This window comes from Fistularia commersonii, chromosome 5 (assembly GCF_037954325.1).
Source record: "Fistularia commersonii isolate RoL2024-O1a breed Wild chromosome 5, RoL_Fcom_v1.0, whole genome shotgun sequence".
NCBI lineage: Eukaryota > Metazoa > Chordata > Actinopteri > Syngnathiformes > Fistulariidae > Fistularia > Fistularia commersonii.
In genome coordinates, this window is record NC_141288.1 from 16,847,511 (window position 1) to 16,875,287 (window position 27,777).

The 27,777-nt window shown below is 43.1% G+C and overlaps 1 protein-coding gene across 1 annotated transcript in view; it reads right to left on the bottom strand.

The window, feature by feature from the left end:
• cald1a (caldesmon 1a) overlaps positions 1-27,777 on the bottom strand; it is a 70,372-nt gene that overhangs the window by 31,813 nt on the left and 10,782 nt on the right. The window contains exon 2 of the mRNA XM_086147061.1: positions 8,343-8,428. Coding sequence (XP_086003187.1) covers positions 8,343-8,419 — 77 coding nt within the window. The 5' untranslated portion in view covers positions 8,420-8,428. The remainder of the gene's footprint in view (positions 1-8,342; positions 8,429-27,777) is intronic.

The following is a 27,777-nucleotide window of genomic DNA, read 5'->3' on the forward strand; positions in this document are numbered from 1 at the left end:
GTAATTCGCTGAAAAAAAAAAGCTTGGGATCTAATAATGGTAATAGCTTTAATAGCCGGCCCTCCAGAGCTGACTTACAGTTGCGGGTAATGCGGATCTTTATTCATCGCCGTGCCCTAAGTAATGGGTGCCGCAGCAATAAACACAACTTCATTGTGTTACCGTCTTGTTTGCGAGCCGGCCGGCGGCTACCGGCTTAAATTTGATTGGTAGCGACGAGTCGAGGCCTTTCGTGGCGGCGGCTGACCAAAAATTGATGGGCTAAGAGCCGCGCGCTAACGGAACGGCGAAAAATACAGTTATTCCGACACAATAACCGCCGTTTGAGTTATCTGCCAAGCATCCCGATGCTGAAATGTTGAACGCGGACCACCTGAAATCAGCTCCGCGCTTGATCCGCGTCGCCCTGCGTGACCTTTCCGACCCCGGCGCTCCGCACATGTCTCGCTAACTGACGTCACGGCGTTTGGCCTTTGAGGTCAGCCGGCGAGGCGTGCCATCGCATGTTAATTCCAACATGTGTGGTGAGCCCGGCCATAGAGATGCCGGGGTTTGTGTGAGTTTCCCTTTCCTTTCTCTTCCCCGAACCCTCCCACCCCCAATTTCGTTCGCTCGGACGAGGAATGTTGTTAAAAAAAAGATGAATGTGTAACATCAGTGACATTTGACAACACTAAACGTGTAAATAATTAACATCTTTAGCAAAGATTTTAACATAACCTGAAGTTTGTGTCTCTAAATTCAATCCGAATTCAATTCATTTCAATCTAATGTCTTCTGGACTTCAAAAGTTCACAAATCCGAGATAAGAAAAAAAAAAAAAGTGATTTTTTTTTCCTTCCTGACGAAAGAAAACACACGCACGCGCGTGCGCCAAGAGAGAAAAAAAAAAAAAACGAAGACAAAACAAAACAATAAAACTTGCAATTTGACTGCCTTAACTCCCGGAGGACTGCAGTGTCCCAGAAAAAGCACAAAATGTCATGAGAAAGAGAAAAAGACAACAGCTAAAAATGGAATAATGTCCTCGGTGGCGGCGACGAGAACGATCTCAGGGTTAAAGATTCCTCAGTAAGAGGGAAGAACAAACTCCTAAAAGCTGAATTAGCATTCCTGTCAATCACAGGCCACACACACTACACACACACACACACACAGAGACACACACACAGAGGCATGGTTTAATATCCTTTTCCTTACCTAGGCCCCAAATTCTATCAGCATACTGACACAGAAATATGGAGAGAGGCAGAGGAGGGGCGAGAGGGAGCAAAAAAAAAAAAAAAAGGAGTGAAATGGGGAGTAGAGAAAAAATGAGAAATGAAAAATGAGAAAGGAAAAGGGCGTGCACGTCGTACAATAATGGAAAAAGGAGTAATCTGCAGATCTGATCGTAGAAAGCACCTTTCCTGCACATTAGGTTGAAGTCATGTACGCACGCACAACAACACTAATGCTCTTTTCTTAAACGGTCGGATCGAATGTTAAAAAAAGGCAAACTAAAGTTTGTTTGTTTTCGAAACAAAGCCCACGAAGAGACTTGACGTTTCAAACCGCACTGTTCATTAAACAACTTTTTTCCAACACCGCTTGTCATTTTTCCTCCTTTAAAAAGATTTTTTTTTTTTTTTTTTCCACGGTCTGGATAGAAATCAGGCCGAAGCCCAATCTACATTCCGCGAAGCGTCGTCGTGCAGCGCGCCTATTCTGAGGGGGGAAGGGGGGGGGGATATATCTAAATATTTTCTTTTGCGGCAAAAACATCTCAGAAATGTCAGTGAAAACAGCTCGGGAAGAGCCCATGAGAAAAGACTTCTTTAGGATGGAGGCAGAGAGAGCGAGAGAGGAGGAGGAGGAGGAGGAGGAGGAGGAGGAAGGGAGACCGGCGAAGGGATGGAGAGGGAAAGAGAGCTTGTGGCTGTCGAAAAACGCTGACCCATTCCCACGCCGGCCTCTCCGAGCCGCGCATTTCCCTTCCGATGGCCGACTAAAAGAAACCAAAACGTACCTCCTCTATCCTTTTTCACCCCCCGCGCCTCGCCGACTCGAATTTCCCATTCTCCCTTCCGACTAATCTCGCAGATTAAGCGGGAGCGTTGCGCCGGCCGTGTCAAACAGTCAATCCGAATCTGTAACATCTCACGTAAAGCAAACAGCGGCTGTAGGAGCGGAAGGAGGGGTGTGTGTGTGTGTGTGTGTGTAACGGCACGGCACAATGGGTGTTTCGAAGGATGGCGTGTTATTTCCTCCACGCTTCCTGGTTGTGCTCAGGTGGAGGGCCGGCGTGGTTGAAAGAGGGGAAAGAAGAGGAAGATGAACCGAAAAAGAGAGAGGGAATGGGAATGTGAGACGGGGTTGTGAACCTAATAGCTGAGGATGAGCGGAAGAATGAGGGGAAGGAGGAGGATTATGGAAGTGTGGAATGTCTCGGGGAAAAAGAGGAGGAAGGGTCTATGAGAGGAAAAAAAGAAAACGGGGGAGGAGGAAGGAGAGCCATGAAATGGAGAAAATGAAGGAAAATAAAGTCCTAGATATTAAATTTCAGTGTATTTGGGCTTCTTCAATTTTATTGGGAGCCATAATTACTTTTGTTGACTGCTGACTACTTGACATGATGATTCATTACCGCAGTTGTGCAGAATGTGGCCTCTAGTGTGTCTGTGTGTGTGTGTGTTTGCATAAATAACCTGAAAACAAATGAAGCGCTCATTTAAACCCAGAGTCTGCATGTTAACTACGCATTCCTTGTATATCAAGTGCGCGCGCGCACACACACACACACACACACACACACACACACACACACATATAAATGATTTGCTTTAGCTGAGATACTCTTTGGTCACTTGATGGTCTGGGGAAATGCCATATCAGTGTTCTCTTCATTTTTGAGCCTGAGCCAGTAATTGCCAAAAAAAAAGTCTTGTTTGATTTGAGGCAAAAACTGTGATCAAACCGTTTGTCGTAAAACCAATAATCACTATTGATTAGGTCCACTGCCCCGTTGGAATCGGCTCAGCCAAAGTCATCCCCCGATTCAAAAAATAGAAACTTCTGAAAACAGGATCGAACAAGATTAAATGTGACTGCTGTTCAAGATACGTGGCAAATGTTTGAATTATACACACACACACACACACACACACACACACACACACACACACACACAAAGATGCAATCATTTATTAATGGTTTGTGAAATCTTATCGTGTTTTACCCTCTGAACCACTGGGGGGCAGCGTGCTCGATCACCGAGCGTGACGAGAAATAATGGATGTTTATCTTTCAAAGCGCCGATCAAAAATATACTCAACGACTCCGTGAATGAGAGGACGCAACAATAAATCCGATCCGAATGAGATTCCTCCTCCGCGTCTGACCACCATCCAATAAACTCTTTATGAATTGGACTGTGAGTCTCACTGGCTCGTCTGGAGTTTTCAAAAATCACATTTCAAGGCACTCTTGGGAAAATATGTAGTATTAGGCCGAAAAACACCCATTCGATTCTGAGTGAGACTTATTCAAGACTCATCCGGGGCGTCGTTGGATCTGTTTCCATCACAAACTCACAGAGAAAATTCATATCAAGGATATTTAATACAATATTATACTATAATCATCCTATACCTCCAGACGATTTTCCCTCTGCGCAACCGCACAGTCTCAACGCACAAGAAAACCTATCCAGCACAGTTAGCGCACTTCAAATGAATTAGATATAACATTTTTTTCTGTATTTTTTTCTGTTTTTTCAGTAACTTTGAGTGACAGGTGTCCAGCCAATCATAGGATACGATGCAATTACGCTACGAAGCCAATCACGGCATTGACAGTACTTGCGCTTGTGCTCCGCCCATACAACCCATACAAGGGGTTAGCATGCTAACATGCTAACCCCTTATCATGGCGAAACGAGCAGGCGGTGAAAAACGCGGTTCTTTTACGTTGGAACGGCTATCGGAGTGCGCGCAAATAGAAGAACAAGCGGTGAAACTGGGTGAGATTTTTTTCTTTTTCGAGTGAAAAATGGTCTGCTCTGCAAAACATGCAGCAAAGCTAAGTATTAGCGAGTTTTCTGATGGAAAAATATGGACTAAATGAAAGCTATGATCCCTGCTATGATACTGGTGTGTGTCCACAGCGTAATGTTGCTCACAGTGGTCCTCAGTGTGCTCAGGGAGGTTGTCTGTATGCAAAGATATGAATAATATAAATAATAAGATAATAATATAATAGAAAATGATATAATAATATAATATGAAAAATTAGAGGGATCATTGCTTCCAGATCACCTTTATTTGCTCTCACTAAGTGTTTACACACAAAGGCTACAGTCTGCATCACTGCAGAGTCAACTGTCATCAAAATAGCTCAAATAGCTCATATTATACAGTAGAACATCGGATTACGATGTAACCCCCTAATCACAAACACATCGGCCTGCGAAACATCGATCAAATGTCGAATCAAACTGCGAACAAGGCCTCGGTGCACGAACGCACAAACAAAGCAATGTTTTGTTTTGTCACAGGCTTTTTGCATTGTGCTGTTTAGCGGCAGCCGTGTGTGATACTCCGTCTTGTTTGCATCGTTCATCTTTCTGTTTTCCTGTTAGAATGCTTTTTTGTGCTTATTTTCGATTAAGTTAGCCCTCATTATGGTTCCCAAAAAAGTTAAAAGTGCTAATGATAGTGGTGTTATGAACAAGCTGAGAAGGAAATAATAGCGAAACGCAGGAGTTCACGTTTCAGATCTTGCTAAGCACCACGACATGGCTGTGTCAATCCAGAAGAACAAAGATGCGCTAAAGACGGCCGATGTGGCAAAAGGGGCGACTATGTGAACTAAGCAAAGGTCTAAAGTCTTACAAAAAGAAGAAAAGTTACTGTTCGTTAAGATGAATGGAAGACAGCTTGCATTCTCAGAGCGTCTCAGATGGGAAAAGGCTTTACTTTTGCTGATTTAGTGAAGGAAATGCCAGGTATAAGCGCTGGCAACAAAAGAAAACACCAGAAAAACAGTAATAATGAAGGTTATCTTAAATTCCTTTCTGTATTTTTTTGCCACAAATAAACCCATAAAAAAGTTTCAAAAAAGTCCGGTATGTTTTGGGGGCCTCAATGGGATTTACATTGATTTCAGTGGAAACAATCGACTCCGTTTGCGAACTTTTCCGTTCACGGGCGGAGTCGAGGACCGAATTAAATTCATAAGCTGAGTTTTTACAGTATTTTAAACATGTTTGACCACGTGCACATCTGGGGTTTGCCAGAAGGTCCATTAGGTGCCTCTTGTGTGCAACACAGTTTGTAAAGCATCAATAAGAACAGATTATTACCAAAGAGATGCAACCCATAATCAACAATAATAATGTTGCAACTTTCACTGACACTGACATAACACGAAACAGGCAAAGGCTTGGTTGATATCCCGGTACACACACACACACACACACACACACACACACACACACACACACAGAAGTGCATGTGTGTTCGGTTGTAGACCAGAAAAGTGAAAGGAACAGCTTGTCAAAGCTACATCACCAGATGCAGCTCCACACACACACACACACACACACACACACACACACACACACACACACACACACACACACATACGGAGTCTCATGTTAAACTGAGTGCAACACACTCGCACTAATTGTACACACATGCAACGATACTGTGCACACTGGCATGCATATGCCGGTCCCCTCGTCTACACCACACACACACACACACATACATAAAAAACACACACACACACACACACACTGTCCCAGCATGAAGGAAACAGCTCAGGGAGACCTGGCCAGTAAACACTTCTAATAGTCAGGAATTTGGCATTCCTACAGCCATTATTCTATGGTCGCGCATTCTCTCCGCGTGCTCTCTATCTCGCTGCGCGTTCTGTGATGGTTGAATGGAAGCGGGCCAACGAGACAACATGTGGTTTCCACTAATCCCACCGAAAAAGGGGGCATGTAAATATTGAGTTTTTCAATATATCGGCAGAAATGGAAACAATGTCGAGATGTAATCTTTTATCAGTAACAGGAGCGGCACGCCCCCCCACCCATTCCCCTCTCCCGCCAACTGGAATTATTGCCGCTCCGACCGAATAAACAGTTGCGAGCGAAACTCCTGCCAAGATGCAAATGTACATTTCCCATCTTCAGAAAAAAAAAAATAGCAGCACGCCGTGCGTGTCTGTGTTTGAGGAATTTACGAAACCTTTGCAAAGGCATTCCTCTTCTCCTCACTTAGCTGTGTGGACCGTCTGAGAAGACCGGCTGCAGATTTAAAGGGATAACTGATAACTAATAAAAAAAAAAAAAAAAAAAATCTCTACCTGATTTTAATCTTACTGGAAATATGTTTAATCTTCTGCAGATATGCAAATACGGGATTCTTCAGGAATTTTCCAGGAAATTGTCAGTGGCAATCTCGTCGGTCTGACAGACTGGCGCCGAGCCCGGACAGCCATACCTTTCTCTCCGGAGGAGTTTTGGTGTTTATTAGTCGTTAAATTATTTTTGCAATCGAGAACTTTAGTTACAATCATGGCAAATATATGAGATTTTTTTTCAGTTAAAAAATTACAAAAAATTTAAAAAAACACACACACACAAAAAAAAAAAAATACATAAACTATGTTCACGGAATTACCTCAAAGTTACTTTGACCTGTCGTAATTCATCGACTGACCTATTCATACATTCACATATTGAGACATGCATTCATTCACCATTACACCCCTTTTTGAAGGAATAACTTAAAAATGTGCAGTATAGTTTACTCTTTTCATTCCTTGTCTTGTCCAGTACTCAAAACTTGGTCAAATTTAAGATAACATATACTTTATTGATCCCCAAAGGGCAAATTCTTTTGTCACAGCAGTACGCCAATGACAATATCAATATAAAAGTATGAATATATTGTATAAATATAATATTTAAGATATTAATATAATCATTGATATAAAATGTAGATAAAAGAGACAAACGACAACAAGGATAAGAATAAATCCCAGAATGCGAAAAAAAAAAGAGGCAGCAAGGGTGAGAATGAACAACAATGAAAAAAATAAACATTATGTGAGAGGAGTGACACCAACAAGGATTTTTTATGAATAAATAAAATAAATGGAATTAGGAAATGACACAAACGAGCGAGGTTAATGTATTCAAAGTAGTTCTAGGAAACCGTGAGTATCTTTACCATTTTTGACTTCATCGTACTTTCACTAGAGGACACTGGATTTTCAAAATAATTTGCAATGATCACAAATTGCATCCTGCTTCGTTTTCAAGCCGTTTGCAACGAGAAAAAAAAAGATAGACGCCAAAATGACGGTCGCCGAAACCAAAGCGTGGCCATGTGAGGAAAAGCGTTGTCCTCGAATTTGTCATGTGACCATAGCCGCGATGCAAAACGGTAACCGGCAGTTGCCGCACGCTCCATTTTCCCCCATTCCGTCGCTATTTCACTTATCTTCGGTGGCCTGCTCGCCGCCGCAGTGCCTCACGGTGTATTTTTCGGTGTCCGAAATACCGTCGGAGAAAAACCCCTCTTAGTATTCCGCGGCGTTGGGACTTGTATGCGGTTGTTTTCCATCAGCGGCGGTAAAAGGCTCTAATAAAACACTACTTAGAGATATATCAAACGGCCAAGTGACCTTGGCTGCTATCTGAATCCACATCAAGCTCATTCTTAATTGGAAGGGCTGCGGCGCTGATGAAGAGAGTTTTCTGTGAAAAGACCCCGTAAATTGGCACGCTGTATCAACCCTCCGCCCCACAATAAAAACCTCTTTTTACTATTTTTGATTACTGCACTTGGCGCGTTACCACTTCATCAATCGTCGAAATGAACTTTGGTTTAATCAATTTCTCCCATTGAGTCGAAGGAAAGCAGCGATACGTGGGAGAGGAAATTGGAAAAGCGAGGGAGGGCCTGATTAAGCATTACCACTTAAAGGTCATCGCATTGCTTATCTTATTGCTTATCAACCTTTTTTCTTCATCTCGGTTGGACGGCGGGGGAGACGATATTTGCTGAGCGGTGGTTTTTAAAGACCCAGAAGAAGCCTTGAGCTATTAAATCGCCACCGGCGCCCTCCTGTTCCCGCTTGGCGTTCGACAACAACCCCGGAGCTTGGTTCCGCCGTCCGGGCCTCGCGGCGAGGGATTCCTCGCTAAACCGTCCGATCTTTAGCGACAGCATCGATGTGTCCTTTGGACTGCGGGTGGTTTCACTACAAGAGGGTTTTAACTGATAAAAAAAAAAAAAACAGCCCGAATCTGCGAACGTCGCCGAGAGACAACCGGTTCGGCCTACCGTTCAGCCTCCAGGCGCATCTCCTCACGCTTCTGTCTCCTCAGCTCCCGGCGTCGCTCAAAGTCCATTTCCTCCATGGTGGTGCTCTGTCAGATGACATCATGAGGCCAGTTAGTCACTTTCAGGAAGGATGGGAAAGATGCAAGAGCGAAAATACGGCGGCTCGCTTCTTAAAAATAGAAAAGTCGATTTAAAATTGATATTTCCGCACAAGGAAACACGCTGTCGTGTCACTTCTCCAATATCGGCTACAACAGGAAGGAACTTTGGCATTGTCGTCGGTGGAAAAGAAAGAAGAATGTCCACAGAGAGATAGGATGGACATGACAACACAGGATCTTAACTCAATCCGCTAAAAGCATTCTCGCTAAAAATACCCCCCACAAGGGGGTACGCGTCTGGCTGTACTCTGAGACCACCCAGAAGCTGCCCAATCCCGCGTCTACGAACCCCCGTTTTAAAACCACCTCCGACATCTACGGCACACTGGAGCAGAGCAAACGTAGACTAATTAAAAACTCGAGGGGGGGGGGCTGAAAAGACAAAAAGTACACGACAGTTCGTGGCTTGGGAATGCGAGACACTTTCAGCTCCGTGTATTCAGTTTTACCGGTTGCATTTCCACCAGGTTGAGAAGAAACAAGCCGGGCGTGAAAAGATGCGTGGTGGAGGTCAGAAGAGAAAGAGGAGGGGGGAAAAAAAAAAAAAACAGACTGCGAGTCTCATACCTTGAATTAGCCTTCAGTGTCTTTTACCTTCACACCATTCCAGCTCCGCACAATGCCGATTCCAAGGACAGACACAATGCAGCTAGTCTGGCCTCAGCTGACAAAAAAAGAAAAAAAAAGCGAACGAATGCCTGCTCCGTCCCCCTTAATGCAAGCCGTCCCTCCGGTGACCTCCTTCCTCCTCTGCCTCGGCCGCACACCCTGACTTCTCAGGCCTATCTTGCGGCTCCGAGTGTGTTTACTGACATGTCAGTACTCGGCTAAAGTCTTTTCTAGCACATGACTCGACTCATCCTGTGTATTTTAGATGTTTTTTTTTTTTTCCCCTCCTTTCCCGCAAACTTTTTTTTTTTTTTTTTTTTTCTCTTCCATCCGCAGACACAGATGAGTGGTCAGAACGGGGCCCCTCGGCACACACACATGTAAGTATGCAACAAAGCGGCGTGCGTTACAGCACACATGCACTTGCCTCCTGTATGTATGTACATGAACGCTTTTTAAAAAAAAACCAAAAAAACTCCCCGCCACAAGTTCGCTCACCCAAATGCATCTTTTCTCTCAGCCACTTCCTGATGAGTCTATCCAGTAAACACAGCCTTGTCGTCCTGTTATTACATAGTTATAAATTTACTCATTTATTCGGTTATTATCATTTCATGAATGCGGGGGGGGAGTAATTAGTACTCAGATATAGCAATGTGGGCCGATTAAAACTACCGTAATTAACACCATCCTGGAGCAACAATTATAAATTAGGAGCCCTCTAAGCGTCGGCGTTTTAATCTCGAGACTTGGAGATACCGACGACACGAATGCTGACCGAAGAGCTAGAAACACAAGAGCTGCAGACTATGAGATAACGCCGCAAGGGCCTGCAAGTTTTATGCAGTAATCGGGCCGTGTTTAGTCTACGGGGACCAAGAATCAAGTATTTGGACGTGAATAAACCAGGCTGGCCTGTCAACAAAAGTCACAGCGGATGGGTTATGAATGAAAAATAAACGTATTGATTCTTGCGCAGCAATTGCTTGCGTTTTGCCTTAAAAGGGGCGCGTGACGCGAAGGGAAACCGTTGTGTACATCAGCGAAAGGACCACCCACACTTTACAAAAGCCAAAAGAGGACGAACGGGATGAGAAAGGAAGAAGCCACTCCAATTGTTGTGCAACTTCGAGTCACAAGTTTGAAACCTTTCCAGCCATTTTTTTTTTTTTTTGTTTCTAAGTCCGTCCCGTCTGCTGTGAATTCCTTCCCGCATCGCGTCTGACCATTAAGTGCAATATTCAGCCGAAACCCGCTCAAACCCCACCCTCTCGTCTTCCAGCGCTACTCTTTGTGTCTCTCTTTCTTTGGACCCCCCCGCCCATTCCCCGTCTGCCACAAGCTTCTCCTGTACAATGGATATAATGACACATTTACCAGTCAAATTACTACCTGTCGAGACTGCCAGACCCTGGCACACAACCCAGCGTCTAAGTTCCGACCTCTTAAAAAGTAAGTTGATATTATCATGACAGACGCTGGGATTACGAAACTTTATAACGCTCTATCTTCTCACGAAGCTCGGAGTTTAAAGGGAGTAACAATAGTCCTCTATTGGCCCCGATGAAGTGAAACGGGGAGAAAATCTGGGAGTAAGACTGGAGAAAAAAAAAAAAACATGGCCAAGCAGCAAATCTATTTTTGGCTTTGGTAAAATGTTCCTAATGCTGGCTTAGCATTCTTTGCGAGGAGGAGACTGTAGTTTGTCGGTCAGATTTGCCTCGGTGATACTCAGAACAACTATCCCCCTGCAACCTTTAGACAAACACATTAATCTCCACATTATGGCTATGGAGCTATGTGAGGAATGCTCTTATTTAACCTCTCATTTTAGCAGAGAGGACTTGAAAGAACCTTCAAATTACTCATCCACATGCCTGTTAAACACAACCGCTCCTTTTAAACATTTCTTTTTTGCAGCGACGGCTTTTCGGTTTCGCGTATTAATGCGAGGCTTATCGGGGAAAGATATAACTTAGCGTACCGCGGCACATTATTTGCTCGCCAGCTGTGAGCTTGGCAAACAATGAAACAATGGTGACTTGTTACAGCCGGTGGTTATGAGGCTGAAACGCTCAAATTCCAGCTTGTATTGGCTTTCTCGGCCAACTTCGTTAACAAACGCGGCCCGTATCGAACCCGCGCGGCTGCACGATTCCACCTGGATCCTACCGTTATAATGTTACCGTAATTACGATACGTTCACGAGAGCCGAAATGCATTTTCACTCCCCGGCATTCTGGGGGTCGGAGTTCGTCTCATAGCGCGACGGTTTGCAGGTATGACACTCTGGCAACAGCGACCGCAGCTTAGATGTCTGCTTTACCCTCCCGCGCACATGTTCACGTAACTATTGAATAAATTCCTGGACTTTTAAAAGATTCGGGAAAATGTCCGTGTCGACATTAATTGGATACACATTCGATGACAACGCCAAACCCTTTTATGCTTTAAAGGCGTCGAATTGCTGCGGTAGCGGGAGCGTGAGAAAACCGACGGAGAGCGTCGGATGTTCAAGTTTTGAAAACGAGTGGGCGGAAGAAAAGCGCGGGGCATCTCACGGTACACGCTCATATCGGACGTTTGAATGAGAAATCTACGTAACAACAAACCTAACGGCCGACTAGACACAAACAATTCATTCAACATTTGCGAAACACGTTGATACATGACTTGGGAAAAGCAATTCTATTTTTCTTTTTTTTTTTATTATTCACTGACACGCACACAATGGCCGTCTGTGCAAAGTGTTGCATTAGCGAAGCATATGATGCGACGGGGTCGACCTTGCGGGGATACGTTTCTATAAAGACGACGTTCTGATGCACTCAAGCTCACCCCGATCGCAACTCCACTTATTATTACTCGCTCGCATAAAGCCCGCCTTGTCAGCCGTAACAACATACACAGTTTATTCCGGGGTCATGTGCTGTGCAACACAAAGCAACCGAGCCTGCAAAGTGCAACTTGAGATACCCCGTGCATCACGTATCTGCTCGCGACGTCAACTCTAACAAGGATAATTTCACTTTAAACCACTGTCAAAACTGTGGGTTCATAGGGAGGGGAAAGGAGGGTGAGCGCAGAATACGGCGCCAAAATTTTTTGACACTTGGGGAAGCGATCGTATAGTTTTTGCAGGGTCTACACACAGTGCTATTTCCAAAGTGAGAAGAAAAGCTGATAAAAAGGGCCGACGATAAACGTGGGGTGCATTTTTTTTTTTTTTTACAATTCTATACCTTTGGATTCGGGTTTGTCTGAAAAGCTGATAGCGAAAAACGCTGCGGCCTGCAGTTAAAATACTATAAAGAAAAATTCCTAGAGTCGAACATATCAACGCCAGGCTGCCGATACCGCCGTTTTCCTGCGGGCCTTCAGAATAACACGACTTTATCTGTCTAGTAACTCTGGAGTCAATGTCGAGCAGGTGTCCAGGTGAATAGCCACATTCCAGTAATGTGAAATGTGAGAGAAGTGCTGGCACACGGCCTGGAATTTCTCGTCTTTTGTAAACGCGGGAAAAATTGTCTACCGACAACAATGGCGGGGTAAGTCACCGCACTCGTGCGCTGCTCCCGGGCTGCGGCTAAAACAGTTTAACTCCACACAAAAGAACAACTAACACAAGACACACATAGACATAAAAAATGCCCAGGATTTATTCCGTTTTTGACATATTTATCTCCGTGTGGTGAAAGATCTTACTAACACGTAAATGTAGTTCTTTACATTGAATTACAATGAATGTTGCAGTGCCTCATCTGTTATCCTAAGAAAACACCGGGAGCCACCCTTTTGATTTTTTTTTTTTCCTTTATGTTATGTATAAACAAAATATGTGTTGCATTTTTTTTTTTAATCAATGAACAAGTGCAAAAAGAAAAATAAATTACATTTCTGCATGCAGCAAAACATTTTGAAAGACGTTGGATTGGAGATTGCTTTGAAGCAAAATATGTCTATTTGAGTCCTTCATGTATTTATGAAAAAAACTTGAATTATCCACCGGCAGCAAATCGAACATGCCTTCCTCTCTCTGCGTTCTGTCAGCCTTTTACTGGGATGTACAGAAAAAGTGAAAAAAATATTTTAACACGTTCCATTCAGATGTTAAAAGATCGCCACAATCTTCAACGTTGACGTTGAAGATAAAAAGAAATACATTTTTTTGATGAGACTTTCGTCCCGTAACTTGTAGCCCCTTGCAAATAAACAATGTCCCATCCAAGGACCTTAATATGAGCGGAGAACTCCAGCTCGGACTTCTCTAGAGCCTAACAGTTATGAGGCTGGTGTTTATGAATACTTAATTTATCGATTTTTTCCTTCACTTCACGCCAATTATCCTCCTCGCAGGGTCGCGGAGGTGTCGGAGCAAATCTGAGCTGAGACGGGGTCAAACAAAGTGGGCGCACCCTGTACCCTGTTGACAAATACTTGATTTTGGATATTAAAATTCAACAAGCAGACGATGAAGTTTGTGTGTGTTTCAGTTTGACACGCCAGGCGGGAGATCAGTATTACTGCTTCAAATATTACCTCTTTTTTTTTTTTTTTTTTTGCATGTTTTAAAGATTTTTTTACAATTATTAGTCACAGGTTCAGAAGCACATGGAATAGTAATTTAAAAATAATGTTGTTTTTTTTTTTTAATTTCTTATTTCTTCGTTTGATTTTATACACCTACTTTTAATGCATTAAAAAAAAAAAAGTTTAAAATCAACTGATGGCAAGAGGGTTTGATTCAAATCGGTGAATGGGCCTTTTTTTTAAAGCCATCAAATGGAAATTTTTTTGAACAAATAGTTGATATTAACACGTGACGCTTAAAAAAAAAAGCGCGTTTTGAGAGCGTGCCGCCTTTTTTTTTTTTAACTGCGGCGCTGCCGCGGCTGCAAAATCCCCCGTCGCCTTATAAAATTTGCAGCAAATGAGAGGAAAGGGAGAATTCGCTAAGTCATGTGTGATGAGAGGAAAACAGATAAACGCTCTGCGGTAAAAAGCGGGGAGGAAAGGAAAAAAGGAAGACGGAGACAGCTGCGGCGCATGCCTGTAGGTAATGCACATTAACAGCTGTTTTGGCTGAGGCTCTGGGGACAATTTGAGTTGAGTAAACCCCAAATTTGCTTTGGGGATAGGAAGCCTCCTGACAGTAGTAGGACAGGTGAGGCTATGGTTGTGTGTGCATGTGTGCGTGCATCTTTCGAAGCCATTTAAGAGAAACCAAAACTTACATTCTTTAATTTGCTTGCATATGTGCAAAAATTGAAATCCTCCACAGATATTTAAGGGATGGGGATACAACAGTGAAGGGAGTGTGATACTGCAATTGTGGAAATACTAAAAAGTGCAGTATGCGTATTTTACGGGTGTATTGGATGTATGTGCACGTGTAATTTCCATCACCGCCGACCGAGCTGGTGTTTGGAAAGCTGGCCTTGCGGTTACGGTTCTCTGCTACGTGTCTCCTCTCGTCGCGAGCCCGGCGGTATTAGCGCGTTTACATTCCCAGGATGCAGAGCGGCGTCAGATGAGTATTCATAAATTCAACAGGGTTTTTTTTTTTTTTTTTGGCACGACGAGCTACCGAGAATTTATCTTGGTCTTTCCGTCTCCTCCCGACCCTCTGGTTCATTTGTCATCGGGAGCGATGCTTTGTCTGCCTTCCTTTAAGAGGCCAAATAATACACCATCGGGGACGACACGTCAGCTGCTTTTACCCTTTATTCACTTGATGCATTGGGATCTGTGTACATCCAGCCAAACACACGGCACTACTAAAGAAATAATTGCTTAAACAAACATTTATTACATGTGGGCACACTGTCAATGCCCTCATCCGTTTAATTTTAGCATCCTTTGAAATTAATATAAGCACAATTCCAGCAGACATTGGAACCTGAAGCCTGGAAAGTGCCACGATGTAATGGTGCCCAAAAGAACATGTTGATCCCTATGTTTACTTGCGAACTCCCTTTGTGAGCAGCTTTCTTTTAACAGCTGTGTGAGCATTAAAAAACACTAATCTCACATTTGGACCATTTCAGATCATTAGTAGTAGCAGCAGTAGAAGTATAAGACTTGTTAAGACTTGTACTGCATCGTGCAATCTGAGCAATGACTGAGATGAGCATACTGATACTGAACACCCATCTGTGAAGTAAAGTATGATGGATGGATGGATGAATGGATGGATAGATAGATAGATAGAAAGATAGGTGGATGGATGGATGGATGGATGGATGGATGGATGGATGGATGGATGGATGGATGGATAGATAGATAGATAGATAGATAGATAGATAGATAGATAGATAGATAGATAGAAAATTTCACAGTTTTCCTTATCAATAAAGCAGTCTTGCTATCTATCCATCCTTTTTTTCAACCATGACAAAATGTCGTCACCAAATATCCCGGTTTTGAGATCAATAAATAACATTAACTCATTCATTCTATCCGTCTCTCTCAATCCATCTATCTAATAGAATTACATTCTCTAGTCATTTGATGTCTTTAAAATGCTTAATATCATTTATATACTTACAAAAAACATTCTTTGGAAACACTTGTTATCGATACGTCTATGCATACGGCTATTGCTATGCTATTGATATGTCTACGAAATCATAAACAACTCGAGTCACAGCACAGAGTGCATCTGTTGAGGATGCAGTTAGCCATAAAAACACATTACCGGCGGACAGAGAAATCCGGTACCTGCCGGACCCCGGCTTCAAATACCAAAGTCTCATTCCCTCTTTCTTCCCCTGGTTTCCCACTGTGTCTTTAACTTTGAACTGCGCTGCAGAAGATAATCTGGCGGCCGCACGCTGCGTTCTTATAAAACGTGAAGACCCCATTACGTACAGGATGATATTCTCTGTAGGGGCTAAATACGTCTAAGACGTCCGCTGCATTCCTTTTTTGCGTCAGCGACATGAATATCAACCACAATAAGCCGGTGTTGTCAAACAGGGGGCTTCTGCTGTACGTCGGCTGGAAGCGGGAGGCGGACGAACGCAACTCGATTTCAATAATATCTGGATTCCGCTCAGACTTCCCCTTCTTCCAAAAGAAAAAAACCGAGAATGTAGCTCGGGCTTTAAAAATACATTTTCACCGAGCCCGAGCAGATGCAACTCTTTCGGTAAACCCGGGAATCTAATGCCACCGCAGCACATCAAAAGACGGTATTTTTCGAAGGCACGGGAAAAGAGAGTTTGGAACTCCCCCTGCCTAAAACGCATTGTCATTAATGACTTCAAATCTGGCGTCCAGACTCTATCCTTCGCAGAACTCACCCCGCAATCTTAAGCTGTCGGGTGGAAGACAAACCAGCGGAAATCTGACATCAGTTGGGGAAAAGACTTTTCAGGTTAAAGATGTGAAGTTTCCATTTGCCGGGGAAAAGGAGGTTTCTGCATTCCCAGACAATGCTTCACATTCTATAACACCTCACTGTGCCATGTGAATTATACACACGGAGAGAAGCCGACTGAAGTTATCTGTTAACTCACACGCACACGCACACACACACACGCACGAAGCCAAGAACATCTCAACTAAATACCTTGAGTGCATTATATTTTTTCAAGATAATGGCAGGCTACATGAAAGATAGCTGTGATTAACAAACCGCTGAATTTATTACTGAATTAGTCACCTGGAAGACGGCATACAAAACCAAACTAGCAATTAAAGGGAAAAAAAAGCAGAAAAAACCCTTATTTTCTTTTTATCTCCCCGTGTCATGAGCTTCCGTAAAGCAAAACAGTACTCAACGTGTTAAATAGAAGTAAAAAAAAAAATGAAAGAAATTTTATTTGATTATGACTGATGGGGTTTTCTCATATTTCCTCCTTGTCAGAGCTTTGGTATGTTAATAAAATACAAAAAACACGTGACGAAACAAATCAGGTGATCTAACTCACTCAATAATCCTCTTTGCTCCGATGCGCTGATTACCAATCGCTAATTGTTGCGTTGACGAAGGCCAATCCGAAAAGTCCTAACGTGGAAACGACATCTGAAGTTCTCCGACTGAGAGCGTTTAAAGTTTACCTTGGCTGAACCTTGTCTCGTTTCCCTTTCAAACATATTCGCTGTCATGGCCGTTTTTGTATCGGCTACAGAAAATAACGGTAAAAATATAATATAACAGCAACCCCTAAAATTCACACGTTAGGTGTATCGCCCGATTGGATCAGAGGCGGGGTCCCCCCTGGATCGATCATCGGGCCTTCCCGCTTTAGGTCACATTTTGGGGTAACTTAGGGTCTCTAATGAACCGCCTCCTTTTTTTGGACCGAGAATCCACGTAGAGAGGCCACGTATCAGGATCCAACCAACGACCTTCGAGTTTGAAGCCACCCCTCGAACAATGAACGCAAAACAAAGCGGAATCCTTGACACACTTGATTCTGCCTCTCTCCCTGATTAAAATAAAGTTCTTGGCAAAACATTTTTCAGTCCTGTTATTTTCCACTGTCAGCCAGATCAGCTTGTTGTCATGTATTTAGACTAAAACTCTCATTATTTAAAATAAATATGTTCTTCTCTGCCGGGCCCAAAGATGGATGGAAGGCTTCGGAGTTCCCCCTCTTTAACTGCACATCACATTTTCATCTAAAGTTACTAAGTACTTTTTTGCAACAGAACCCTGCTGACAGATCTTTTACATTTAAATCGAACACTTAAATCGTATCAAATATTTTCACACGTGACATTAAGTGCGTGTAACTTTGCCTTCTCTTAAAAAGACAGTCATGATGACAAGTCATAATGAGGACTTGAAAGTTTCTGTTTTTCAAAGGAAAAGACCCCCGTAAAATTTAGATTTTTATTCCTCTAACATGCCGTTAATAACCCCATCAGAAGGCAACTTTTTTTTCCCCTCCCTGCATTCTAAATCCCAAATAGCCTGTGTCCATTTTTTAAAAAAAGACGCTGCACCCACAATCAGGCCAAATTGGTGAAAAAGCATTCCAAAAAGTTCAAGTCCCACACAAAGTAGGGATGTTTTTACGGCATCAAAAGGCTACTGCTCCCTGGCTGTGCTCCATATGACCAAATATGGAAGGAAAAAATGCTGCCTGTTCCCGTAACCAAACTGGGAAAAAAGGAAAAAAAAAAAAAAAAAAAAGGGAAGGTTTCCTTGCATGCTGTGTGCACAACGAGATTGAGCTCTCGCACTCACTACACAGTGGCCGCAGAGTTGGAACCCTCTCAGAACGCTATGAAATATGGTGACGGCGGAGCTGCCATGATATCATTTCAGAGATGATATCATGGCGGCAGGGATCATTTCATTTCACAGGTATTTCATTTTTTTCTGAAAAAAACACGCTTTTCTTTCTCTGGCACCCACCAGCCCTGCGCCGTATCTCCACAGAGACCCTCAGAAGCGCATTCCTCTCAACGAAAAAAGCGTCCGTCTCCAACGCCACGGTCCTGCGCCTTAAAGTTAGAAACTTTGAAACTGTTTGTGTATCCCCCCCCCCCCCCCACGCCCCCATATGGAATGGCTGTGACATTCTCCCGACACTGCCGCGCTACGGAAAAAAAAAAAAAAAAAAAAAAGTCTGCGGGCATGTCATTTCACGAGAAAACTTAAATTATCCGGGACATTCTTCACGTCTGTGTGAGCTGCCAGATATGGAGCAAAAGTGCGGGGATGTGGGGAAATGGTGTGCTCAGCACAGAACAAACCATTTAATAAGGGGTCTTCTGTTTTTTAAACTTAAACCGAGGCCCGTTTATTGCATTTTAAAGAACTAAGAACGAGGAGGGCTCTGTTTAGGTCTGGAGACTTTCATGCTTTTTTTCACTTGGGATCAATATTCCAATATCTGTGTCTTATTTGATTGATAGCAGGCGGATGATAGTTGCATCTTAACTCATAACTTATATCATCTGAGGCCAAATGGCTCTACAAAGTCGTCCGGAAGGGGAGAACTTTATCCTGACTCTCAGGACCGAGACACAAAGGACAAAGTTTGACAAAGTTTGCGAGAAACCCGACCACAGAACTTTGAGGTCGGCGGTTTCACGGCGTTTAACGTGAGCATCGAGCCGTTGCGATGAAACGTGCGCTGCTGGGATCGATCTCACTTTATTTTGCCAATTTGTCGCAAACGTTTCGCGATCAGACGCTCTCCATGCAGGCATTTGCGTGTCTTTGTATGCCTAACTAGATGTACTGCATGGATTTTCACAATATATACGTGTATATTAGAGTGGGCCCATTGCACTCCTAATTTCCGACCAATCAAACGGTAATCCCTTTACATCCGGCGAGAAAAAAAAAAAATTCTGTTCAGATGATATGTCGACAACAAGCTGCAAGGACCTCCCGAAAGAGGGCTGTCAGAACAGGATGATATCATAATGTTCTTGAAGCCTTAATGGAAAGCTAGTTTCCACCCTTAATGCTGAGATTTCCAGCCTTTGCGCTAAGCTAGTCTCCAGTATGTACACTAAGCTAGGTGCTAGCCTTTATGTTAAGGTTTCCAGCCTTTACACTAATGTTTGCAGCTTTTACGCTATGCTAGTTTACAGCCATTATGCTCATGTTTCCATCCTTTCTGCTAGTTTTAGTTTTAACTAGTTTCCAGTCTTCACAATAAGCTGGTTTCCAGACCTTATGCCGATGCTTCTAGCCTCTATGTTCAGGTTCCTATCTTTTACACTAAATGAGTTTCCTAGCCTTTATGCTAAGCTGGTTTCCAGACTTTATGCTAGTGCTTCTAGCCTCTATGTCAGGTTCCAATCTTTTACACTAAATTAGTTTCCTAGCCTTTATGCTAAGCTGGTTTCCAGACTTTATGCTAGTGCTTCTAGCCTCTATGTCAGGTTCCAATCTTTTACACTAAATTAGTTTCCTAGCCTTTATGCTAAGCTGGTTTCCAGACTTTATGCTAGTGCTTCTAGCCTCTATGTCAGGTTCCAATCTTTTACACTAAATTAGTTTCCTAGCCTTTATGCTAAGCTGGTTTCCAGACTTTATGCTAGTGCTTCTAGCCTCTATGTCAGGTTCCAATCTTTTACACTAAATTAGTTTCCTAGCCTTTATGCTAAGCTGGTTTCCAGACTTTATGCTAGTGCTTCTAGCCTCTATGTCAGGTTCCAATCTTTTACACTAAATTAGTTTCCTAGCCTTTATGCTAAGCTGGTTTCCAGACTTTATGCTAGTGCTTCTAGCCTCTATGTTCAGGTTCCCATCTTTTACACTAAACTAGTTTTCTGGCCTTTACACTAAGCTAGTTTCCTGTCATTATGCTGCTGTTTCCAGTGATGCTAAGCCAGAATTTGGTCTCGGCTAAGCTAATTGCTAGCCTTTGCACTAGTGCTTCTAGACTTTACAACCAGGTTTTCAGCCTTAACGTTAAGCTGTTTTTCCGGCCTTTATGCTAGGCTAGCTGACGGCTGCTAACAGGACAACGTCTGTCTCATCTCTAGTCGGTGAAGCACCTGTTCCAAAGTTCAGAGTGTAGACTTGGGCCTTTTAGAATTTGCTGTTTGTGTTTTTGATGTGCTAAACGCCAAGCATACAACCTAGGCCTATCTTGAACCGCGATCGTGGCGTCACTTTTTTCTGAATCAAATACCATTTTAGTAGCAACTCTGTTTTATTGAGCTGGCATCTACAAAAGCTAAACTTCCCAAAACATTTCTGAATATCAAACCCAGCTGATTTTTTTTCTCCCCTTCCATCTTCTCCCGTTTGCTTGGGATCCAAGCGGTGTTAGCGCTTAGCGCAACGCTGGCTCGCAGCGACATCGGGAGGCGGTCGGGGTCGGGGGTGCCGAGAGAAACAATGATGTCATATTACATGCTGCTCAAATCTGATATTTTCGTATTCATTTGACCGGCCAAGAGCATTTCCCCCTGTAGTTTTAGAGTATTTTACACTTCAAAAGCCTGGAAACATGAACGCTAATGTGCTCCACTGAACCGAACAACCACAGGGACCGAAATCTTGATAATTCTGAATGTCTGAAGACGATGTCTGGCTCTAAAAGTCAACTGCGCGCTGTTTGAGATGTATGTCACGCAACCAGAGCTGTGACAGGAGAGAACAATTTGGTAAACGATACAAATGGCACAACCAGTGAGATGGGAGATTAAGAGACAGTCTGAATATGAAATATTGTAATGAAGACGAACATGAGCACGAATGCTGGCAGGAAACACATTTGCCAGGATCAAGCAAACATGAGGCGTCTCGCTTACTGGCCACTAATATTCCTCATGTGCCTCGTGTTTATCGGATTACATAGAAAAGGTACTTAATATCCTGAAATGAAATGTCAAATGTCCTCAAATAAATAACAAAAAGGTTGGCGTAAAAAATTGATTTTTTTTTTTATCCATTCATTAGGGATACCTTTCAGCCTCACCTGCATCCCTGCCAGACTCTTATGCAACCACCTGCTCATGATTTCAGCAGCCATGAAAACCTGCACCTGTAATATTAACACTGTCTCGCGTGTCTCCACTCGGTATTCTTCTTCTTTTTTTTTTAATCCAACACCGATCCAGCACAAAATCTCCAGTGCCTAACTCAACGTACATTGTAAATGAATCACTGTTCTTGCAAAGACAAAGGCGCGGTGATGACGAGGTGATGAAAGTGAATTTTACCGTGGAGCTAAAAAGATGATAATTTTAAAAACTTTGTGAAAAACTTAAGGGAAATTAAGGCAGGGGAACTATCATTATATACAAGTGTATAGTGTAACTTATTTTTATAAAAAAAAAACACTACATTAAATTAACTGTCTAGGATCATTGTTGTGGATAAAACCTTTTTCTTTTCCCCCTTATTTTAAGTATTTACGAGTTTATTTCATTTATATATACAGTATACCCTTGTTTTTCGCGGAGGTTACGTTCCAAAAAGAACCCGTGATAGGCAAAATCCGTGAAGTAGAAACCTTTTTTTTTTTTTACAATTATCATACAAGTGAATACTCTATTATACATTGCTGCTGTCCTCCTTATGTTTTTTTCTTCCTTCTTTATGGAACGAACGAAGATTCATGAATACCGTAATGGCGACCTACAGCCGCATTGCTTTTACCTTCCCTTAGCATGTCCAGAAGTTTAACTTTATCTGCGATAGATAGCATCCTCCGCTGCCTTTTGGGCCCTGCAAGGTGCTTTTGTCGGTCCAGAGCGTTTTGTCAACATTATGGGTTTTAGAGAAACTCGAAACTGCAAGAGAATTTGCGCGTACGTAATGTAAATTTGGCAAGCTGTTTTACGCACGTGTACATATTAAACTGCAACGTTATTGACGCACAGGTAGAGAAGAAGCGGAGTGACTTTTTAGCCAATCGGAATGCAGAACACAATGCACGATGCAAATCCGTGAAGTAGCGAAACCGTGAAAAATAAACCGCGTCATAGCGAGGGGTCACTGTATTCTATTTATTTATTTATTTATTATATATTTACATTTTATTTTATGAATACATTCAAAGTTCTCAAGTTCAGAAGCAATGAGTAAGAAATGAATAGAACCTGTGCAAAAAAAAAATAAAATAAAACAAAATAAAATAAAATAAAGTTGCTGATCAAATGTTTGACATCTGAATATAATTAGATTGTCATTTTTATGTTTTTTCCAGTCCTAATGTTTCACACAACAGCACCTTCTCACTTAGTGAGACACTTTTCCAGAGGAAATGCAGCCTCGAGGACAGAACCTTCTGACACCGGCTTTCTGTCGGCGTAAACAAAGCCGGGGCAGGAGTCTGCGTCTCCTCAACAGGACATTAATCTGCTACCAGTGAGTTGACCAGAAGACCGGTGGAACCCAAATCCTGATATATGGTGGATTTCAGTGTAAGCTCTGCTACTGCCGACGCTGCAGCCAGGGAACAGTTTATCCGGCTGATGACAAAAAGCAGGATCGAATGGAAACGGAGCAGAAATGACCTCCGCCGGAGACTTTTTTTTTTCTTCTTTCCAATCCGCGAGAGGAACTCTTCTCGTAACGAAACAATTTCGAGATGACAGTTTTAATCAGCGCGTCTGGCCGAATCGCCCCGAGGCCCCGATTCAGAACTCGTAGTGTATTAATGACCGTAAGCCACTCAGGATGGGAACTTAAGTGCGATAGCCGCGAATGTAAACGTATACACGATTCGCATGATCAACGGCAGCCTGTGGCCTGTTCGGGCAATTCCATGACATGCTGGAAACATTAAGTGGAACATAAAAATGTATTTCTCATAAGGCCTGAGAGAGGTTCTGATGTGTTGCTCTAAGTCTAAAAAAAAATTGGAAAAGAAAATGGATCCGCTTCCTCTAAAAAGCCACATTTTGGTCATGGCGGGCGTGTGGCTCATAATAGCCGGAGATAAATTAAACGTAGGTGAAAGGAGAAGAGAAAACCATTAGTATGAAAATAAGAATACAAACAGCGGAGTGATTTATGTGGCTGACTCAAACCGCAGCGCGAGAGAACATCTTCCCATCATACCTTACATGGAAACACACATGCGAGTGCGAGTGCGGCCGAAAAGCATGATGCAATGCCCCCGCACACTGACACACTATTGAAAACATGACAGCTGAATGCAAACCAGGACGAAAGCTAGCTTTTTTTTTTTTTTTTCTCCTCACATCTCCTCTCGAGCCCTATCAAGGAAACATACAAAACAATCATTCGCTCGGAGGGGTTTATTTATCTAAATCCCTCCAAAATGTCGTAAATCTTTCTTGCCTTGTTTGAACATACAAGTTAGTAAATCACGCGGTGGAATGCCAATCTTTTTAGGTGTGCTGTGAGGCTTTTCAAGGGTATTACGTGACAAGGTATTTTTCAAAATAAGGGGCTGCATTCCTGCAGAGAGATAGGAGGAGATTAAGGAGCGGGTGGGTTGTGGGTGGGGTGGCAGGCGAGGAAGATGACTTGACCAACAGGGGCCATTACTCACCGTGGATGTAGAAAGTGATCCCGTGACAGTGCTTTTAGTTTGGTTGTATTGCAGGGCGGGGGGGGGGGAAATATGAGGACTCCCCCCAGAGAGGGAACAAACAAGACACACGCCGCATACAGAGGGAGCGGGACGAGTATAATATAGTGGGTTTCGGCCGAGAAAGCAGTTGTTTTAATCGTCCCCGTCTCCGAGCGCTCCCGCGGCCCTGACATGCTCTCGGTGAATTGATGCGGGCCCCGGGCTGTTTAACGGCGAATGAGCGGGGACTCCTTCACCGGCCGCGGGATCCCACAAGACGTCCCTGAGCGGCCGACAGTTGATGAATGGGCTTCGGTGGCCATGACAGTGACCGAGGAAGGATAATTGGTATTTTTAGGGTAAAAGGCATCGGCTGGGTTGAAGCAACATGGCGCGGCGGTATATATTACAGGGATCTGTGGAAGGTTTCCCTTTGAACAAACGCATTTATGTTGGCGTTCGGAGTCTCCGGCCTGCACGCTTCTTCTTTTTACGGAAGACTAATGTTTTCATTCCTATCGAGATCACGGTGGTCGAACCTCTAAAATATCCTTGATGAATAACATTTCCTTTGCTGATCTCATTACTTTGATTACTGTGCGTCCTTTAATAACAGTATCAAGCAAAAAGGCCTTCTCGTCATTGAAATCTGATTTTAATTAGTTTTCATGCTGATTAGTTAAAAACCCCGAAGCCTTTCCAAAGACACTCCTGGAATAGCGCTGTGCGGCGGCGATGGAGTTTCACAGACTTTTACGACATATAAATCCGGAGTTTTTTTGTGTTATCCCATTAAACATCATTAAGTTTAGCAATTACCATTCGCTACAATGACTGAAACCAACAGAAACATCGTGCAATATTCCTGACTGTGCGATATGCATGAGTACTTAGCTCCTGAATACAAGATGAACATCGCAATAGGAGAAAGTCAAATTAAATGTGTCACATTTTCAAATAGGAGTTGAGCCACGAGCGACGATGACTCATCTGTTAATAGCGAGGTTAATATACTTTCACTTGTCCATGGATTAAATGCAACTGTATTCATCTAATGCAGTATGACACAGCTTTTACTAAATCCATATGAGAGGGACACCCTTTTATCTGCCGCTCATTTTAGAAGCCTTCATCTGCAAAAAGAGAGTTATTTAGAAGTGTTCCATCCCAACACGTTGTCAAATCTAATTCATAGAAATCGGATAGAGGAAATATCGGGAACCCGATCAACCTCCTAACCCATCTTACCATCCAATCGAATTGAATACAAGTCCTTAAAACTGCTGTGTAAAGACCTCGAAACAAATCTAATTTCATTTAAATTTGAGGCGCAGCCCAAATGTTGGCGGTACATCAACATCAACCAACACTTGATCGTATTCACTCCAGTCAGCTTGTTAGCAAATCGGCTGTTAGGTAGAGAAGCGAAAGAAGCCGTATTTGTGATTGTTGCCATCAGTCCTGGATTTAAAACCAATGTCAGCATATCGTTGGATCAAATTTGTCAAAGCAAATAGTCTGGCGTTCCTCTTTTTCCGATTTCAGATCTCCACTGGACTCTGAAAACAGGCACGGACTAAACAACTTCGTGGACAAAACCGACGAAATCTACAGCTTGTCAGTCCGAAGGAACAGGTAACCAACCGACCGAGAGGTCGAACGTGAGGTTGGACGGGAGCCCACTAACAGAAGGCAGGACGTCACGGCGACGATGTAAACGGACAACGCGCCGCTACAAGAGGCCGTCCCGAGGCTGGCAAATTACAAGTAAATAAATCGTCCAAGTCCTTCGATCCACTTTGCAGCCGCACCGTTTTTAAAAAATACCTCGGTGAGTGCCTGGTGCCGTTTTCAGGCATTCTGAGAGTTCCCGGGTAGCTATTGACCCGTCTTTGCACAAAATCCGCGGCTCGAGATAACTGTTTTTGACCCGGTGTCCTCAAACCAGCAGAAATCTGGCTGAATCGCAGGGGGCCGCATATCGGGGAGGTCTGCATATTTAAATGAAACCGAGATTAATAGACTCACCCTCACCTGGGCAGGAAGAATTTATAGAAAAAAAAAGTTCAAGTCGTTTTCTGATTTTACCACTTGAATATGCACGTTCCGTGTTTCAAGGATAATTTGATAATTTTTGCAGAACTCAAAACGGGAACAGTTATGTTGAATTAAGCCATTAGCTTTGACATTTGAGAAATTGTTATCTGCTTCATTAACTTCAGTATCTGCGCGGAGCCAGAATGTCACAATCTACGAATCTGTAACATAGATTCTTTGTAAGACACTAAACGCTCATAGAGCTTCAAGACTTAAGAGCCACGTTGCTCGAGTACGTCAAATTATGGATGCAAACGATCCCGGAGAGACAATACTTAAGTTTCAAGAAGAAAAAGGGGGATTGTAATAGAGAAAGCCAGAGCATAGCTCTTGACAGAAAGGACTGCAGAAGTCAGCAGAAAATTCAGTGCAGTAAACCGTTCCCTAATCCCGGTCTACCCACACTGATTGACAGATACGGTGCCAGAAATAAGAAAAATTGAACTTTTTCTTTGAGACAAAGATGAACTCCAAACAAACACATCCTGGCCTTTTTTTTTTTTTTTTTTTTTTTTTTTTTTTTTTTTTTTTTTGCAAATGTAGCTTTAAAATGAGACCGCATCAGCGTTACTTCTGAGTGCCACGTGATCCCGGTGACAGCGGGGCTCAACTCCCCATCCAAAACACCGCATTCCTCTCTTCTCATATCTGGAATAGTTTCGGGGTTCTAAAGGGCGAAGGTTTTAGCTTAACCGGGTCTCGTTTTTTTGTGCCCCGGCTTTGTGGGCCGTTATTATTAGAATGGCAGGCTGCCAGCGAGCGTCTCCGAAGGGTACGGTTCCCTCGTAATCCCTCCCCGAGTGGAAAGGCCCAAGTTAGGGTCTTTAAATTGTTAGTATACGGACGGTAATGAGTGCCACCTTCCACCCTGAGCACGTCGCAGGTGTGTTTGCGCGGTTTCTGTCTCGCCGTTGCGAGTACCGCGGATCTTCACATGTGTATCGGAGTTGATGGGCGGCTACTGTTCGCGAGAGAGCCCCGAATCGCGTCTTATAGGAGCGTCACCCCGGGTTCGTCTCTTGTTCGGCGCTTATGTGACTTCGGAGTCCGTTGCCAAAAATTCCAGGAAACCCTAGAGCTTCATGAGACATAACAAAGCTGTCTCTCTTCCTCTGTCTTTGTGTCATTCCCTGTAGATTATAGTGCTTTTCTCTGTCTGACTTTTGCAGACCTGCAAGCCTCGCAGCCCATTAAGTAAAAAGTAATTTTAGCCAGGGGCAGACAGACTCACATCATATTATTTCAAATAGGGTAGTTTCTTACTTTTAATGCCTGTGCTAATTGAAGACCACAGACTATTAAGACCATGGTAGACCCGATCATCATTGAATGCCATTAGCATGATGTGGTATTTACCAGTAAATTGAGGATAAAATTCAGCTTTAGAGGTTAATATATGTGTGGTATTTAAGCCTCCTAATTCCTAAATTTATTAGAATAACACATATCTCAGACAACCATGAAATTGTAAATAATTGAGCAGTGCTCTTAGGAGGCTGCTCCGGTTGCTCCGCCGAGGTTGCTTCAAGCTTTTTTTTTTCGCTGATGGCATAACTGGAAATGAGATTTGGTTCACAAAGCGGCAGAGCAAAATGG